The sequence below is a fragment of the Vicugna pacos genome, chromosome 2 (assembly GCF_048564905.1).
Source record: "Vicugna pacos chromosome 2, VicPac4, whole genome shotgun sequence".
Classification (NCBI taxonomy): domain Eukaryota; kingdom Metazoa; phylum Chordata; class Mammalia; order Artiodactyla; family Camelidae; genus Vicugna; species Vicugna pacos.
Window position 1 is genome coordinate 94,445,306 of NC_132988.1, and position 20,018 is coordinate 94,465,323.

The following is a 20,018-nucleotide window of genomic DNA, read 5'->3' on the forward strand; positions in this document are numbered from 1 at the left end:
CTGACCTACAGGGATGGGAGGCTGGGAGGACTCCACGGAGGCACAAAGGGAGGGGATCTGGGGTTTACTGCTAGAATTCACTGTCTTCTCTAGGGAGGTCACCCTGGATGCTTCCCTCACATGGAACCTTTCTTCCAAAGCACACACATTCCTTCCACAGAATTAAAGTTAATGCTGCCAGATTATGGAGCATTTCCCTCTAATGATGATGGATAATCATAGAGCCATCACAGGGCACCATCTGGCAAATTCTGTACGATGAATGCCCTCCAAATAGGAAGACATAAATCTGCAGTAACAAAATTGAGTAATTTAAACATATTAGAGGTAGCTGGGGGCAGGGGGCATCCAGGGACCAATTTCTCCTTTTTGTTTTACAGAGTAAATTGATAACGAACTCCTTTGATCTTTTCTAATAGAGGATAATATAGCATGTCCTTAATTTATTTTAAACTTTCATTAAAAACAATTATCTCTAAATGGCTTGATTATAGGGTGGTTTCTGTTTTCCTTGCTCTATGTTTCTATTTTTTGCCCCAAATTGTCTGTAATGGTTATGTGTCATTTTTATAACCAGAAGGAATATGTAATTTTTTTTTTTTTGTAGCTTGTTTCCTTGTTCCCGCCACCTCCAGACAGGATTGGATTCATGCAGGAAAGCAACTCTGAAAGAGACTGGTCTCCAGCTGGTGGAGAATAAAGCTCAGTGGTGTAAACGGAGAAGATGAGATGCCAGGTGTGAAAACCGGGCCAGGCTCCACCCAGGATGGGCTTCACAGAACAGATTGTACCTCCTCCCAATTCACCAATAGCACTCCAGGTGTGATGAACACGTGACCATGTACTCCAGCATTTGGCCCAGCGCCTTACACACAGTATTTACTCCACGTGTGTTTCTCTTTATTTGTTTATTTTGGGGAGGCGGGGGGGCTTTGGGGGAGGCGGGATTAGGTTTGTTTGTTCATTTATTTATTTTTATTTAACGGAGGTACTGGGGATCAAACCAATGACCTGTGCGTGCTAAGCATGCACCCTACCACTGAGCCATACCCTCTCCCTCCACATGTGTTTCTTGAAGGGCCTGAGGGATGATTTGATAGTGGCCTCAGCATTCTGACTAAGAGAATGGCCTCTGGAGTCCAACAGGGATTGACTGTTCGTGGAAAAGGATGTGTCCTTGGTCATGCTAACTTCTCTGAGCCTAAGATTCCTTAACTGTAAAGTACGAATAATAATACTGCCTCCTAAAGTTGTTGTGAATGTTAGACAAAATAATGAGCATAAAATCCATATAGCACGATGCCTGACACACACAAAGTGCTGGGCTGATCCAATGAGTTCACCTCTGGGTCTACAGCCCAAAGAACTGAAATCAGGGATTCAAAGGGATACCTGCATATCGATGTTCACAGCAGCATTACTCACAGTAGTCAAAAGGTGGAAAGAGTCCAAATCTGTATCACCAGATGCATGGATAAACAAAACACGGGATAAACATACAATATTATTCAGCCTTCAGAAGGAAAGAAATTCTGATATGTGCTACAACACAGACAAACCCTGAAAAAAACTATGCTAAGTGAAATAAGTTAGATATAAAAGAAAAATATTACATGATTCCACTTATATGAGATACCTAGAATAGGCAAATTCATACAGAAAAGAGAATGGAGGCTACCAGGGAGAGGGAGAAATTGGGAATTATTTTTCATGGGTACAGAGTTTGTTTGGGATGAGGAAAAAGTCCTGGAAATGAACAGTGGTGATAGTTTCACAAAATAGTAGACGTACTTAATGCCACTGATTTGTACTAATACTGGTTAAAACGGTGACGCATGTATATTTTATCACAATAAAAAAGTGCTGGGTTAAGGGTAGGAATTTCTTCTGTCATTATTAATAATAGCGATAATCAATTCACACAAAGCACAGGCAGCTCATAAACTCAATCCATGAGAGGGTTTGGGGAGGGGCTACAGAGAAGGAATGGCTGATGGGACCGGAACCAGCATTGTACTGCAAACTTGAAGAAGCCCCGAGTAAGAGGACTGGTCTGAAGCAAATCCTAGAGAATTTGAGGATCAAACTTAGTGAGTCAAATCAAGACATAGGGGGAAAAAATGGAGCTACAAAAAAGGAAAATATTCATTAAGGCTCTTGTGGTTGCAGCTACCACTCAAGAGGCTCAAACACAGGGACTTTACTGGCTTGCACACCTGACGGTGCTGGGAGAGCTCCAGGCAGGCTGGATCCCATGAGCAGGTGATATCACCAGGACCCAGCAACCCATCCATCACGGTGCTGCCTCCACGTTGGCTTCATCCTCCCAGGCTCTTTCCAGGCAGGGGCCACGTGGTCCCCAGCAGCTCCAGCAGAGATTCTTTTTCCAGGACTGATTCTGATTTGCCTGGCTTGGATCACAAACCCTTCTCTGAACCAATTACTGAGGCCAAGGTAACAGGATATGCTAATGAGCCATAAGTCATTCCCAGTGGACCATATGGAGGAACTGATGACAGATTAAGAATAGATGCTGTTCTGGCAAAAAGAATGAATGTCTACCAACAGGGGACAAGAGTAGGAATAAAGTGAGGGAGTCTTAGGCAATGACCACAGAGGAGGCTGGAGGGTCTGTGGTTTGGTTTTATTGCTTACCAACAATTAGCACATGGATGAGTCAGGAGGCTTTAAAGGTACAGGACCCTATTTGGCTATGGGCCAAAGCTCCTCCTGTACTGAGTTCCAGCAGGGTTGCCTGAACCTCACCGATATCCCCCATTGTAATTAGAGTCATGCAGTGAAAATCAAGAGATTGGTTTCTAGTGCCAGGACCCACTAAACAGCAATGAAATTGACCTAAGACGTAAGGCTCTCTGAGCCACAGTTTCCTTGTCATCAAAAGAGGGGTTGAATTCCAAGGCATCTGGAACCCTGTGTGTCTGAATCTCAATCCTAAACAACTATAATTCAGTTAATGAGCAGGTGAGCAGATTATATACACCGTGATAAATGTGAGAGCATTTTGTAAATTACAAAGAGGCATGGAAATTAGTTGTGGTTATTGTTTTTAAGGTCGAAAGGTAGGTAAGATAAAAAACAAAAAGTGGATGTGGTTGAGTAGAGATAAACAGGAAAAGGAAATAAAAGTAGGCCAGGCAGAATGAAAATTTTATAATCTATAGCTATCTAGATGTATACATACATGTAATATATTCCCTGTCCCCTCCCCTCCCAGGTTGAGTTAGAAGTCACAATGGCATCTCCATGTCTTTGTCTTCCCCTCACTCTTCACCAACATCTGGCATCCACCCCCTGCTACTCCAGTGACACTCCCAAGGTCATCAGTGACCACCCACAGGGCCAAATCTAGGGAAATTTTACAGCTATTATCTTTACTTCATTCCTGCTCTTGACACTGCTGTCCTTGTCTTCATTCTTGAAACTCCCTAAGCCTTAGTTCTGGGGACACCACTGCCTCCTGGGTCTTCTCTTATCTTAATACTCCTTTTTGGACTCCCCTTTCCCTACCCACCTCCTAAAATACTCAGGTCTCCAAGTGCTCCTTTCTCCTCGCATAGTGCCAACCACCCTCATAGTTCTGACTACCATGTACCTGCCCCACCGTGTGTCTCTGGCCCTGACCACTCTTCGGAGCTTCAGCCCACAGGATGTCACTCAAACCACTCTTCAACCCCACAAGTCCCAAATGGAAGTCCCCAGCTCCCCTCCCTCAAGTCCTCTCCCCATCCTTCCTATTCCTTATCTCAGGCAGCCACTAAGGTCAGAAGCCCACTCACTCATTCTCCCATCCTCTTGGCCATGCCTCACCGCACACTTTTCATGGCTCTCAGCCTTGTCTCTTTACTTGGTTCTCATTCTTCCTCCAAAAATCAGCTCACCCATCGTCTTCTCCCACATGGCTTTCCGGAACCCCCAGGGGGACGCGCCTTCACCTAGTGCCCAAAGCATAACTGTACTTCTTTACCTCTTACCAGATAATACTGAAGCATCAGTCTAGGACTGCTCTCCAAACTCCTGCCCACCCTCACAGCCCCCTAAGTTCCTCCAAGGCCTGGGCTGTTTGATGGTTTTGTATCCCTTATGCCTGGTGCAGTGTTCAGCTCACTTTGACGGAACCAAACTGATCCTCACCAGCTGTACTGAAGCTAAATAAGAACATTCTGCTTGTGATGAAAAGAATTTGTTAACTTTTAAGAGTCAGTATAGATAATTGAATGTAAACACTCAGCACTGATAGAGTCGAAGAAGGGGAAGCTCAGACATCTGAACTGTGAAACAGAGGATGCAGCAGATTCTAAATTTACATTAGGTTATTTATTTTCAGAAATATGCACTTTTTAACCAGAGATCACATTATGAGTCTCAAATAGGAGTAGTCGTTCTTTGCTTAGTAGTTAACTGCACAGAAACTATCTGACCAAATTAAGATCTCTAACCTTAAAATTCTTTGGGTTACTTCTTCTTTTGAAACTTTCATTTCCAAGATGCACATTGTCAGTTTAAAAGAGGAAGTAAGGATAAGTCTTCGAGCTTCCAGATAGCAATCATCTTCTTTCACATCTTTTCTCCCTGTTGTTGACATTTGCTATAAGAAGTAAAACATCATCCAAAAACCTTAAAGGAAAAATGATTGAACAACTATGTTGAATTATGCTAATTAACTTTTTTAAAGTGTTATATATGCCAGAAATGTAATAAGAAGTTTAAAAAATATTGTATGTTGTATATCTATTTTTAAAAATAGCATCATTTGAAGTTAGTTGATAGAAGAGGTGTACATTGGTACGTCTGGTTTTGGATACGGATCAAAAATTGTAAGGCCAGCCATTAAAGAAAATGCCAGAAACACTCCATAATGGCACTGGTTTGTTCACTCTTTGAAACATAAAAGCCAAGAAAGAAAAACCTCAAATCTTATTTATTGTCATTTTACTTTCTTCTTAGAACACAAATGCCAAATACAGCTTCCCAATATAAAACAGTCTTCCTTCTTCTTTTCTGCGTTGTAAAAGTCAGTGGGAGTCACCTCATTTATCATGAGCAGTGCTGAGAAAACCCAGAATATCATGGAAGGAGAAAAGCAAGGGCAGATTTCAGAAATCCAAGTGTTATAAGTGAAGCTTTGAGAATGGAAATCGCATGGCTGTGACATTTATGCACATGCATGTGCAATTTGTCTCCAGTTGTTTTTTTTTAAGCAGTAAATCCCATTAAAGCCTGCCATCATAATTAAACTGTGATCTGGATTGAAATTTAACATCAGGGAACTAGCACAGGGCAACTACTGGCCCCAAGCCATGCTTGCTGTAAGGGGATCATACTCAAAATATGCTTAGTCTATTTTTTGGAGGGAGGCGGCATTGTTCCTATCCATCTATATTAATTAACGATGTCCGCTTAAAAGATACACATACAAAGCTATGCAAGATTTTGGTTCCAGAGAAAACTGTAACAAAGATAGGAAACCGGGGGAAATCTAAATGACTGTTAATAGGGGCTTGGCTAAATTATGCACATCTATATAGAGTCCAGATGGCAGCAGGGGTCATTCTGTCATTTGGCAGATTAAAAAACTGGATCAGAATCTCTTCTCTTGGGGAAAAAGAAGGCCAGCATCCATCCTAAATTCTCCAGGGGTTCCTGGGAGTCCATGGCTCCCCCTGTTCCCTCTGCCTCTGGATTCCAAGCCCAGGGAACACTGGCTGTCTTCCCAGTCCTTCTTCCTCTCATTCTTAGAACTCATCCCTTCTCTGTTCACTGTATGCTACATGCCACACAGCCCTTTTCCTTCAATGTCCACAAATAACACTCACACGACCTCTCACGTATTGTAGACTGTAATAGCTATTGGGAGATATTAGCAAGGAGAGGCCATAGTGGGAGAAAGAGAGAGAGAGAGAGATCATCGCAGCATAATCAACGTGGCAGCTAACAAGACACTAATACCAGGCTTCCCGTCCCTAGAAGACCTTGGTCATTCTCCCAACTCCGCCATCCAAACCAGGAATTTCACTTTAGCCTCAGCTTCCCGTCCTGTTGAGGCTTGGCTTTCTCCAAAATTTTTTTTTGTTATTGTTGTTATTTTTATTTAGGGATTTTATTTTATTTTATTATATGTTGTATCTTTTTGTATTTTTGTATTTGTATATATTTTGTTCTTGTACCTTTCCCCTCAGCTTTACTGAGGTATAACTGACATCAACATTGTGTAACTTTAAGATGTACGTCCTGTTGATTTGATACACTTATAGATTGCAAAATGATTACCACCGTAAGGTTACTAATACCTCCATCTCATCACATAATTACTGTTTCATTTTTGTGGTGAGAACATTTAAGATCTACTCTCTTAGCAACTTTCAAGTATATGATACAATGTTAGTAACTATAATCACCATGTTGTACATTAGATCCTCAGAACTTATTCATCTTTTATCTGGAAGTTTGTCCTCTTTGACCAACATCTCTCCATGTCCCCTACCCCCAGCCCCTGGTAACCACCACTGTATCTCTGTTTCTATGATTTCAACTTTTTTAGGTTCTACATATAAGTGATACTATACAGTATTTGTCTTTCTTTAACTTACTTCACGTAGCATCATGCCCTCAAGGTCCATCCATGATGTCGTAAACAACAGAATTTCTTTTTCTTATGACTGTATAATATCCTATTGTGTGTGCGTGTGTGTATCACATTTTCTTTACCCATTCATCCACTGATGGACATTTAGATTGTTTCCACGTCTTGGCTATTGTGAATAATGCTTCAGTGAACATGGGAGTACAGATACATCAAGATTCTGTTTTTATTTCCTTTGTATAATACCCAGAAGTGGGACTGCTGGATCACACTGTAGTCTATTTTTAATTTTTGGAGGAACCTCCATACTGTTTTCCATTGTGGCTGCACCAATTTATGTTCCACCAACAGTGCACAAGGGCTTCCTTTAACCCATATCAAAGTCAACACTTGTTACATTTTGTCTTTTTGATGACAGCCATTCTAACAAGTGTGAGATGATATCTCATTGTGGTTTGGATTTGCCTTTCCCTGATGATTAGTGCTACTGAGCACCTTTTCTGTATGTCTTCATTGGAAAAATGTCTGTTCAGTTCCTCTGCCCATTTTTAATCAAATTGTGGGGGTTTTTTTGCAATTGAGTATGCATTCTTCGTTTATCTTAGATATTAACCCCTTATCAGATATATAATTTGCAAATTATATATATATATCCCATTCCATAGATAGCCTTTTCATTTTGTTAATGGTTTCCTTTGCTGTGCAGAAGCTTTTTAGTCTGATGTAGTCTCACTTGCTTATTTTTGCCTTTGTTGCTCCAAAATCTTGTTTGTTTCTTTTGTGAGGCAGATCAGACATCTCTGAGTCACCTCCAGCCCATCCTGGCCGTGCTCTCTTTCCATAACCAGAATGGTCATCAAAGCTAAACAAAGACGATGCTGTCACCCGAGAGCAGTTCTGCCAGTTGTGAAATGAGCCTTTCCTTCCTCCCTGCTGCCCACAACCGTGCAGTCACTCAGAAGGATGTACCTCTATCATCATAGACAACGTCTAAAATAGCTAAATCAATAGCTATACCTACATGTGTGCATATGCTTTCTATTTTTGATATATATGGAGAGGGAGATAGAGAGAGAGAAAGAGAGAGAGAGAGGTCTTTCTCTCTAAAAAAGAAATGTGTAGAGTTGAATATATAAATTGATCACATACAGAAACATTTGTTTATATAATGAAAAAATAAAATCTGTAAGGATGGGGGGAGGGTATAGCTCAAGGGTAGAGCATGTGCTTAGCATGCACGAGGTCCTGGGGTCAATCCCCAGTACCTGCACTAAAATAAATAAATAAATAAACCTAACTACCCACCCTCCAAAAATCTGTAAGGATATACACCAATCTGTTAATGTTCATTTCTCCCTAGGAGGTGGGATTAAAGGAAACTTTTAATTTTAGCACTTTTGTACTAATTTTTTTTTACATTGAGCATAACTGCCTCTATAATCAGAAAAAGTATTTATTTGGGGGGAAAGAAAGGGTTGATGCAAAAAAAAAAAATGGGCTCGAATCACAGCTGAAAGGATTTAACTTACACACCACAAAGCTCCTCAGCAGCAAAGACCACTCAGCATTCATGAGCTCTGCCCCACAACTATCAGCAGTACATGCCCCCCAAATCGGTGCTTATAAAAACCAAAGCTGAGCAGTGGGCAGGTTTCAAAGAGCGGAGAGCCAGTGAATGCTATCTTATCAGCAAAGACCCTGAGGGGAAAGAAGCTCGGGAGGGGCGGGGAGAGAGGGTGGGATCTAGGAATGGACTGAGCAAGAGAACCTGTCCTGATGAGGACGGAGAGGAAGAAGGAGGAAATGCAGTGCTACGGCTGCACTGGGGGTTTCCAACGAAACTGGGTTAAAGAGTTCAAAAGTGACAAAACGAGGCGCACAGCCCCAAGAGTGAATACAAAAATGTAGCATCACTCGCTCATTCCTGAAGCACCCACTCTGTAGCAGACACTGTTCTGGGTGCCGGGGTCTGGCCAGCAGCAAGCCAGGCAAGGGCCCCGCTCTCTGTTGCTCAGGCAGGTGGGGAGACGGTAGACAAGCAGCACAGGAACCAACAAGATACTTCCAGGCAGTGGTGAGTGCTCTGAGACATTAAAGCCAGGTCAGGTGTCAGCAGTCAATGTGGGGGCATTAATTTTGTTTGTTTGTTTAATCCATGGTCAGATTTTATTTTATTTATTTATTTTTATTGAATGAAAGATTCTTTAAGTTCTATGGTGCTTTACAATTTTCAAAAATTTCACACACATGATTGCATATAATTCCACAATAGCCCCCCTTTTCCCCTACCCCATATATTCTCTCTCTGTCCTTCTCTCTCAGCCTGGTAACCACTAGCTTACTCTCCATATCTGAATCTCCTTCTTTTTTGTCTTATTCATTAGTTTGTTGCATGTTTTTAGACTGGTGTGGGGACACTTTTGACTGCGAGGCCAGAGGATACAGTTTGAACTGAGTTCATAAGGATCTAAGGAACCAACCACAGGAAGAGCTGGGAGCAGAGCCTTCCAGGCAGAGGCAACAACAAATACAAAGGCTCAGTGTGAAGAATGAGGTTGTCATAATTTAGTAACATGAACACCAGGGTGGCTGGGGTCCAGAGAGCACCGGAAAGAGTGTGGGAAATGAGGTCCGTGTGGAAACTCCAGCAAAATTCAGGATTTTAGTCTAAGTACAGGGGGAAGTCACTAGAGAGGTTTTGAGCAGGGGAGTGGCATGAGTGGACAGGTTTTCTAGAGATGGCTCTGGATGCTTGCTTGGTGGAAAAAGGAAGCAAGAATGGAAACAGGAAGAAAAGTTAGGAAGTACTGCTGCATTCCAGGTGAGGGGAGATGGAGCCGTGACAGATTTAGAATGGGTCTTGAACAATCTGCATGAGAGTGTGAAAGAAAAAGAGAAGTCAAAGATGACTCCCAGATTTTGGCCATAGCAATTGTCATTGTCACTTAGGAGCTGCAGAAGACTGGGAAAGCCAGGGCTGGTGGGGAATAAATTCAAGGGTTCTATTTTAACCATGTTGAGTTTGCGATGCCTATTTAGCAGTTAAGTAGAAAAGTCAAGTTTGGAGTGGGACAGACGAGGCTGGAACTCATCGGTAAGTCTAAGCAGTAAATTACCTTTGGGAGTCAACCAGCAAATAGGTGGTATTTAATGTTATGATGAGTTCATCTGGAAAGACTGTCTAGAAGAGAAATGTAGAAGACAAAACTCAGAACAGAAGAGGAAGAACAAACAAAGGAGACTGGGTAGAAACCACCGTTGAATTCAAAGGGAAAACAGGAGAGCGTGGTTTTCCAAAGGCCAAGAGAAGACAGTGTTTCAGGATAGGAGAAATGCTCCCTTGCCATCTCTGCCGAAAGCTACTGAGACACAGGATAAAAGAAGTGCGGAGTGGGGATAACCAGGTTTCACAAACTAGAGGTGGCTGGTGACATGAGAAGAGCCATCAGTGAAATGATCAGGATGGAAGCCCAACTGGTAAACCAGGGAGAAAGTGGGTGAGTGGAAGCAAAGGCAGCCACCACAGCAAGTCTCGAAAAATGGAGCACAAAGCTGGGTCATTGGAGGAAGCCGGAATGGGAAATGTGGTTAGGAGAGGGTTTGTGTTTAAGACGGGAGATACCAAGATACATATTTTAGAAGACCAAGCAGAAGCAAACCAAATTTTACTTTCATGTTATTTTTCATATCATTCCTTAGGAACCAAGCAGGTCAGCATCAATAGGACAGGAAATCAGAATCTGATTGACTTTCTCTTCCGTCAGAGACCAGTAAACAGACTATTCAAACCCTTCTGGGTACCAGAAGAGACAGTGATCAGAAGACATCAACACGGGTTCAGCAGGAATGAGCCACTTCATATTACACTTATGGATCAAGACACGGACGGAGTTTTCACACTGACTGCAATAGCCTCCTAACTGGTCTCCCTCCTCTGTCTCTCAACCCTCTACTCCATCCTCCACTCCAAAATCTAAAAAAAATTCCAATTATTTCACTTTCCTGATTAATGCCTCTAATGGCTAACACTTAACAGCACACCTTCTTAAGAAGCATACCCAACTCCCTTAGCAAGGCATGTCAACCCCTGTAAAGTCTGACCCCAGCCTTTCTTCCCTGTCTCATCTCCGACCATGCAATCTGCAAAACATCAATCACAGCAGCTCCAGCTACATGTCTTTGCTCCATTCTGGTTTGGCTCATGTTCTATCCTCTACTCAGGATATCCATTCAGTCTGCACCCAACTCATCAGCCTGAGAAATTCCTAAGGGTCTTTAAAACCCACTCAAGTGTCCAATGGAAAATGCATTACATTCTGGAAGGTCCCTCCAGAACAGATCCATGACGAACAACCAGACATCACAGGAAACAACTTCATCTCTATGTAAGAGATTTAGGAGCAACTCAGGTGTCTGACACGAGAGGGGGCACTGTCAAGTAAACGTTCCTCATGGTGGGAAGTGTGGACGCAGGAAGATGGTGACTTGCCAGGTGAAACCTCCATCCACGTCCACTACTCAATAAAACCCGTTTAATTATTAGGTGGCTATCACTGTCAGGAGGAGCCCAAAATCTGGCTCTGCAAAATCCTGCCTTCTGAAGCAGTTTATCATTCGTCTGTTTCTTTTTGTACAGCGCCAGCTTTTCACGTAACTGCTGATGTTTATTATACTAGGGTTCCTCCCGTTCTCTCAGCTGTCCTCTTCCGTAACTTACAGGTGTTTGCTAATTCCTGGCAGCGCAGCATTCAGAATCTATTTTTGGCACATAAAACGTCATTCTACTTCTTAAGGGGGCAGTCATAGCTTATTTGACTTTGTACCCTAGCACCCAGCCAAGTGCAGGATCATTGGTCACATTCCAAAGAAAGAATTAATGTAAAATCAGCAACGTTTCAAATACATCACTTGACCACAGGAAAGGATGACTTCTGATGTACTGCTGGAATCCAAGTAGCCAGAAAAGGGCTCCTGCCAGACAGGCTGCCCGGAAGTCACATGTAAGCTTTCTGGTTGGTCCTGTGTCAGGCTCCTCCCCCAGCCCCACTCCCCAGCCAGCCCCTTCTGAGGCCTTCTGAGAGCCAGGCCAGCTCTCCAGTTGGCCTGCTCTGATTGTTGATTCAGGATCACAGGCAGCAGTTAGTGGGACAGACACCTCAGCGTCCAGAAAAAGGAAACTTATTCAAAAAAGAGAAAAAGCAGAAACAAGAGATCTATCTCTTTCACCATATCCCAAACCAGTGGCCCACAGAGCTCTTCTCCACTGCAATCTGCATCAAGAACAAAAATGGTCACAGTTTACAATGTGATTTTTTTTTAGAGTGACTTTTAGCAAAATTCTTTAAAAAAAAAAAGAAGAAAAAAAAAAAAGAGGTGCTGGGGATTGAACCCAGGACCTCATGCATGCCAAGCATGTGCTCTACCACTGAGCTATACCCTCCTCCCCAAGCAAAATTCTATCATTAACAAGGACAAGGCAGCAAAGAAAAGGGGGAAACCTGAAGTCACTTTGTGATAAATATTCAGATTATTTCCAGAAATACTTCTTAGGTAGCTAATCCAGCATTAGCAGAAAGAGGATGCAAGCTATGTATGTAATTTTAAATTCTCTTGTAGGCACATCCAAAAAGGTAAAATGAAAGGTGAAATTAATTTTAGTATTATCTTTGAATTAACCCAACATATAGAAAATATTGTCATTTCAACATGTAACCAATATAGAACATTATTGAGATATTTTACATTCCTTTTTTCAAAACTAAGTCCTTGAAATCTACTGTTTTGACACTCACAGCACATCTCAGTTCAGAAGAGCTACACTGCGAGTGCTCAGTAGCCCCAGACGACTACTGATTATTGTACTTGACAGTGGAGATCTAGGCTATAAATAAATCTTTTTAAGATGCAAGTCAACTTTAGGTTCAAGATACTTGTAGTCTATTCTTAGGAACAGATTTATATTATAAAAATACTTAAAAAGGCAAAGCATTTGGTGAAAAATGCAAAGCTATATAAAGTCACACATGAAAAAAAAAACCTTAGATTAATGTCAGGCACAAATTATTACTTTTTTGTCATTGATATGTCTTGATTTATACAATAAAGCATTAATTATTAAAAAAATAAAGTGACACATGTTGAAAATAAAGACTTATAAGAAATTATCTAAGCACTTATGACCAGATAGATGCTTCTAAAACCCTCAGACTCATTTTTCAAAGTCAAAAATGAACTATGTAATCAATCCCGTGTCACGGACCCAAACCTTCCAACAAATGCTTCGGAGTTCATGCCGGCCAGGACATTCTTTTTATAGATGAAAAAGAATCCCTGCCAATCTTTGCACCCACAACCGACTTCTGTCTAGGATGACGGACGGTTCAGTGTTGATGAGCTGACACGGAGACACTGGTCTGTGCAACCATGTACTGAGTCACAGCCCCCGAGAGGGCCCCAAGTGAAATCTTACGCAACAAACCAGAGTGGGATTAAAGACGCCCAGTGGGAATTTTAACATCGATAAAAAATCTTCCCAAACATACACAACAAAACCTTCTCAGAACCATTCCCTGAGCAGCAAAGACAGACTAACGTCTGATATTTAGAAATTATGAAGACTCACCAGGGAAAGGGCACAAGACAAAAAGAGTAGCAAAGTAACCCTGTGCTCTTCAGAATAATCCCCCTCAGGAACAAACTGCTCCAGCCCAGAGTTGTAATTTTGACCTTCACTCTAGCAAAGAAAGAAAGCAATGAGCCAGCAAATCTAACAGCCAAGCAAGAGATGCAACTGAAGACAGCCTTTATTGAAAATCCCGAAATAAGTGGTGCTTATTTTAAGTCACTAACTTAAAACTCCAAGCAGATGGGGAATTATTAAGACAAATGAGGAATGCAACCGAAACAAAGCTACAATCAAAAATAAAATGTTTTTAAATTGTTAATTAAATCATAAAAGTCAGCCAAAGCAACTTGGGCGTTTAATACAGGGGACTGAAGTACTAACCCTGCTAATTACAGGAAAACAACTTTAAACCACCTTTTCAGCTGATGTGCAATGTAACGGATCCGGAGAGGCCAGGAGAGGTAGCTCTCCGTCAGTTACTGAGAAAGACGGGGTACCTACAGGGCCTCACGCGAGAATACATTAGTTCGTTACTGGAAATTTCAAAAGGAAACATTTCTTACTCTTAAGTCCACAAATAGTTAAGCACTCTTAAAATGAGCGGTATGGAAGCCCACAGGGTTCAGTCTTAGATATATATCACTTTCAAGATATGCAGTTTCATTGCCAAATTTCATAGAAAAGGAAACCCATTCTTTCAAGGGACACCGACATTCTAAACACATATTCCTCGGCAACCTTTAACAAAGTCCTCTTCTAGACTACACTTCTGCCTCCCATGCAGTCACTTCAGCACCTCTCCTCCCCATCTCAAGTTCCTTCTCCACACATTCCCCCTCCTCCTCATCCCTAAGCTTTTAGTACTTTATCATGTCCCAGTAAGAGATGGGATGTCTTCCTTGGGAGAGGGAGGAATGAGGCCAGCGAGATTCTAGCAAACCCAAGATGCTCTTAGGGAGGCTGCAGAAAGGGAATCCGGGAGCACCCAGCCCGTCTCAGTCCTGAAACTCCCCGCTCCGCCCAGACTAGATGTCAGAGCCAGAAGATCAGATCTGACTAAGGTTGGGAACAGTGTTTGAAAAGTCAGGATGGGTTTCAGGGATGGTAAATCGGCTGAAGAACTGCAGGCACTTACAGCAAAACTACTCTCACGTTATCTGATTTCTGACTTACCGCGTGTCCCACATACAGTTCACTCTCTCCCCTGAACACCAGCCTACACTTCTCCTCCATTTGTTACCAGCTCAGTAATCCCTGCCATTTCCCATTAAAATTTCATCCTTTCCTTTTATTGACATAAAACAACAACATAAAATGTCAGCACACAACCCTTCAGCTACCTGCAACTCAGTGCTGGACAGTCTCTTAAAGGAAGCAGAGCTTTGTACTTCATAGATTTAAAAAAGGATTAAAATGTAAATACTCCTCTGAGTGATCTAAAATAAACTCAAGTGAGTGGCAGATCTGATGGTCTTCTGAGTACGAATTTTCTTAGCAGAGACAAAGCTGAAGAACTGGGGAAGGAAAGAATCCCGAGGCAGTTTTCTTAGACTTGATGCTTTTTCTAGGGCTGAGTCTAGGAGGAACTCCCGACTTCTCTGTGGTGTGATGAGGTGAAGATCTGGTCAGGGTCACCCACGCAGCCATCTGTTTTCTGGAGTGAATGTTTTCATTTCCTGCCATGGATCCCAACTCAAAACTAAACTTCAACCCAGAACCTTATGCCACTGTGTTCACACGTGTTCTGAGGGATGTTATTGGATGTTATGAGAAAATGTAACCTACGGTCAAATAAATTTGGGGATTTAATGGACTAATATATAATTCAAGAGTGGAATAGAAAATACAGTGTCTCTCTAAGACAGCAGTTCTCAGGGTGTGGTCTGTATAACTCAGTGAACCAATATTTCCCAAATAATCTATGCACGATGTTACAGAATCATGCTTGCTTAAAAGACTCATTAAGGCACAAGACAGACTAATGGATTTTAATACAACAAAGTGCAAGAAGTGCCTTGATATGGTTTCAGGTTTTATATTGCAACAGAATACTACCATTTGTTGAGTTTGGGGATAACATTAAAGAAAAATATTCCAAATTTTCTAAAAAGGCTATAAAATATTTCTCCGTTTTCCTACTACTTATCTGTGTGAGGCCAAATTTTCTTCATATCCTCAACCAAACAACATATCACAAACAAAATGAGTAGAGAAGCAGCTGTGAAATAATAGTTGTCCAGACATGAAAGAGATTTGGAAAAAGAAAAACCAAGCAAACAAAAAGTCAAATGATGCCACTCTTATCTTTTAATTCAGGGAGAAAATACAGTTATTTTTCACACACAAAAAAATTTATGCTGACCCGTCAGGGGTTTATTGTTTTTGTTTTTTGTTTTGTTTTTGGGGGGAAGTAATTAGGTTTATTTCTTTCTTTATTTTCAGAGGAGGTACTGGGGATTGAACCCAGGACCTCATGCATGCTAAGCATGCGCTCTACCACTTGAGCTATCCCCCACCCCCTATTATTTTTGTTTTTAATAAATGAATACCTTTAAATTTCTCAGTTTGAATTTCTAATACAATAGAATTAGAAATTTCTAACACAGTAAGTATGACTAGATACTTACTGAATAGATAACCTACATTAACACTTTTGGGGATCCTCAATAATTTTTGAGAGAAAAGGGGTCTTCAGATCAGAAGTTTGAGATGCTGCCCTAATGTATTTTGATCATGGAAGCCTTTCTCTGCGGAACACCTTGAGTGTATCCATAGAACATATAATGGGAAACACAATCTCATGTTGTGCTTATAAAACACCTCTCTGTGCCTCTTCTCCCCAGACCTTCTTCAATAAGTTAATTCACATGCTGCTCAAAGGGTTTCATCTCACACAGTAGTTTTGAGCTTGTGACCCTGGCAGTAAATGCATATATTTCCTCTGGCAAACATGGTTGGATACCGAGCTCATCTCGTTAGAACAAGCCTTAACCTGCAGAATTATTTCACTGAGCAAATGCTACAGTCATGAGAAACAACGACACAGGTTAGGGTGTCCCAAGAACATAAAAGACATCATGCCAGCTAGAATCAGAGCCAATCTGGTTTACCATTCAGTTTCCAACAACAAGAGAATCACAGATTGAGGTGCTTATGTTACAAATTACTCTTATAAAACGGACAGGATGACAGCAACTGATTACTCTAAGTACTGGCAATTTGTGTTTATAAAAACTGTATGCAAGCCAAAAATAACCTAAGAACTGATTCATCTTTCTACCATGGCTTTTTAGAATACAGAATGAGGCCAAATCTCTACTTTCAGCGTGACTGGAAGCCCCAGTTCCAGAATTTGGTTATAAATCTCTCCTTCCTGTCAGGTAGCTCAGTGACTGGCCAGAAGCCTGATCTCGGATGGCTGTAAAAGATTTGGGAAAGAGTCAAAAGTGTAAAGTGCTGAACGACTATTCCATGCAAAACTCTCCCCAAGGAAACTCAGTCCTTATATAGAGCTGGCGTGGAGTACAGGCTGTTCAGTCCTCTAATTTTCATCCTGGAATTTGACCAAATAAGAGCAACAACCATTGAGTTTACTTACGCAGTTTTTTAAGTGTCTAGTTTATAAAAACATTGCTCAGAGATGACCCGGATCTCATCCTGAGAGCTGAAGGCATGCTTCTTGGTCTCTTTTTCTTCTAAGATTTGAAAGTTAATTAGCATATAATTTGCTTCCAGTAAAACTTTCTTTAATGAAAAGTTTTTACAGCCAGAAATGCTTACTGGTTTCAGGTCCCATTCTAGTTTGTTTAGCCCTCCCAACAACTCTATGAGATAGAGACTATAATTAGCCCCATTTTACAGATGAGGAAACAAGCTCAGTGTTCCCTGAGGCCACCCAGTTTACAGGTGGCAGACAGGACTGGAATCCGGGAGTGAGTCCCTCTGAAGCTCCAAACTGGGATGCTATCCAGCCTGAGATGCAGGAACAATAACATCAAATGACTTCCAATAAGAAGATACCCAATTCTGTGTGTACAATAGTGGTTTTAATCTCCAGATGAGCCATTATTTCAAAAAGTCTTCCTTACACTCCAGCGTGTTAGACTCCGTACTACTCTGCCCTCCTGTCACGCCGCCCGGTCCACAGACCATGTGGTATTTACCTGCTGACACTGCTGCCTTCATTCTGGCCTGTACTACATCCTCCCACCCAGGACCTGGAGCAGCAACCACTGAAGGAATGAGTGAAAGAACCAAGGAATGAACAAACAAAAGTGAATCTCCACAAATCTATTTAGTCACCGAGAACATTCATTTCCAAATGAGGTTCATGCACCCTGGACGGTGTGCAGAAAAAGCCCCAGCGGGATGAGGGGGAAAACATTAGCACTTGTCTACTTACTGGCACCTACCACCAGAATCAACATTGGCAGCCTCAGAGTCCTGCGCGTCCTGCGTGTGGCAGACAGCCACACAGGCACACCAGACACTCAGACCTAGCGCTGGCTTCCTCAGGCCCCAGGGTTAGCAGTGAGGCCCCCACCTGCTTGCTCGCTTTCCGTAGTCTGTACTTGATTGCAGTCAATATGGGCCCAATGTAGAAAGGGGCTGTCGAGATTACATTTTCAATTGTATCTAAACTAACCCTCCCTCACAAAATGGCCAAGTGGCTTGAATGAGTTCTGCACAGAACTGCAAAAACACATGCTAACAACAGTACAAGCACAAATAAACATAGAGCTGACAATATTTCTACCGTTTCTCGTATAATATTTTTCTCAGCCACGTCATAAGATATAACAAGAACAAGCTAATCACATCAGACATGAAATTGACCAACCCCCCCCAAACCTGAAAGTTTCAAAGCTTAGATTCATATCCACTATTTTCACCAATGGTCTCTGCCTAAGTGAACATTACACCTTGGGAAACTGGCTAATAATATTCTTATCATAAATGTATTTTTGTTAACAAAACTAAAAACGTGGAGCTCGCTGATATAGGAGTTTTCTACTCAGGGTGCCATCTGCACAGAAGCAGTACCAGTATCTCCCGGAAACTTGTTAGAAATGCAGTCTCAGGGTTCATCCCAGACCTACTGGATCAGAATTTGCATTTTAACAAGACCCCCAGGGGAGTCCTGGGCACAATTCTGTTTGAGAAGCACTCTTTTAGAACACACACCTTAAATGAGCTGAATCCTACTGGTTCAGCTCTTCGGTATAAGTTTAGAAAGATTTCTCTGTTGAATTTTGGGCCTCCTACGTTTTTCATTTTAATATCTGTTATCAAATGTTCTTCAAGACTATAGAGCAACCCTCCCCATAAACCAAAACTCCAGTGACATAATCTATGTTCAGCTGCAGCCTTAGCTTTCTCTTAATTCCAAGATACTTAAACGTTCAGACCCCGTGCAACAAAAACCATCCAGCCACATCTTCACCTTTTGGATCCCCACCTCCACTTACTTTTGTTTGATCGTCGGCTTTGAACACGTAGCAGATACTCTGCTGATGGGCTGCCTTGTCTTTAATCAGACAAGCAAAATAACTTGGGTCGTGACTGTTATGGATCAGTTTGTGAACGTGCTGAGGCTTACACTCGAAGATGCTGGAGCAGATCAGCGGGTCCCACTGTTGACTCTTCCCCGGCTCAGGCTCACATCTCAGTCCAGAGGGCGAAACAGCAAGGCGGACTTGCTTGGTACCAGGCTCCTTTCTGGAGGACTGCCCGCTGAGCCTCCGCACCTCCGCCACGACCCAAGGCAGCATGGGCATGGTGGTCAGAGAGTGCACCGCCAGGGAGCCCACCAGCTGGAGGCCGAAGTCCACCGAGGCCTCAGTAGGAAACAGATGTTTCCTCGCTGTGAACGTTATCGGTTCCATGTTGGGAAACTCGGCCAAACGCTGCCACTGTTTTCTATTCTAGACCAAGCTATCTATTTTACATGCTTCTGATGCAGAATCCTGCAGGGGAAAAACAGAGGTATTAGAATTTAATGAAGTCACCGCAATAGCTACTTTCGAAGAGTTATTATTTCAGAAGAGCTTAAGAGTCTGAAACCCAAATAGAGGAAGAAATGGATATTAGTTCAAATAAGCTGCTCGGCCGAGAGCTTCCTTGAAATTGTACTACATATAAAGCCTGAAAATGCTGTAAGTATCACACTCACTATGGGTTACAAAGGTTCCACCGGGTGGCTCCTGGTGAACGTTAAGTCTCTTAGAGTCAACAAGGGCAAGCCCCACAGATACAACAGGCTGCTGCTTGGACAGCTTTGTCCCCTGCTGTGTTATTTTACATGTATTTCGAGGAATTTTTTTTAAGATGATCAAATTCAGTACTTGTGGCTCCCCCCACCCCCGCCAAAAGTAATCTTCTGAGAAAAAGTATCAGCTGTCTGTCATCATAGTCTACTGAACCAGAGCAGTTTTCAACAACGGACCTTATCACTCCTGATACCACTTTAGATGTAAAAGGCTTTCCCCGTGACATAGCCAGAGGTTCTGAATCACGAATTCAAATGCCATTAATGTGTACTTGGCGACTATTATGTTCCAAACACCGTCATAAATACTGTTTTGTTTCACTCATGTATATGAATCATCATCTCAACACCTTGCCTCTCCTCATCGACAGAGGGCGTTGCCAGTACTAGACACACACTCACCTAGTGGGTAATCCTCCCTTCTATCTGGGTGACTTTCGACAACCACGTTTGATGTTTTCCACCGCCCTCCTGTTCCATCAATGGCAAAACCTTTCTGCCCAGAGCTGAGTTGGCTACAGGAT

General features: G+C 42.1%; 1 protein-coding gene and 1 non-coding gene across 3 annotated transcripts in view; both read right to left on the reverse strand.

Moving 5' to 3' along the window:
- Positions 1-19,141, reverse strand: part of TBC1D1 (TBC1 domain family member 1) — a 181,187-nt gene extending 162,046 nt beyond the window's left edge. The window contains exon 1 of one of the 2 annotated variants that reach the window (XM_015243989.3): positions 18,695-19,141. In XM_015243989.3, the coding sequence (XP_015099475.1) occupies positions 18,695-19,111 (417 nt within the window). In that variant the 5' untranslated portion in view covers positions 19,112-19,141. The remainder of the gene's footprint in view (positions 1-18,694) is intronic. The other variant, XM_015243990.3, reaches the window with a different exon arrangement.
- TRNAA-GGC (transfer RNA alanine (anticodon GGC)) lies at positions 11,970-12,042 on the reverse strand. The gene has a single exon. It is a non-coding gene; the product is annotated as a tRNA-Ala (tRNA).
- Positions 19,142-20,018: the final 877 nt, after the last annotated feature.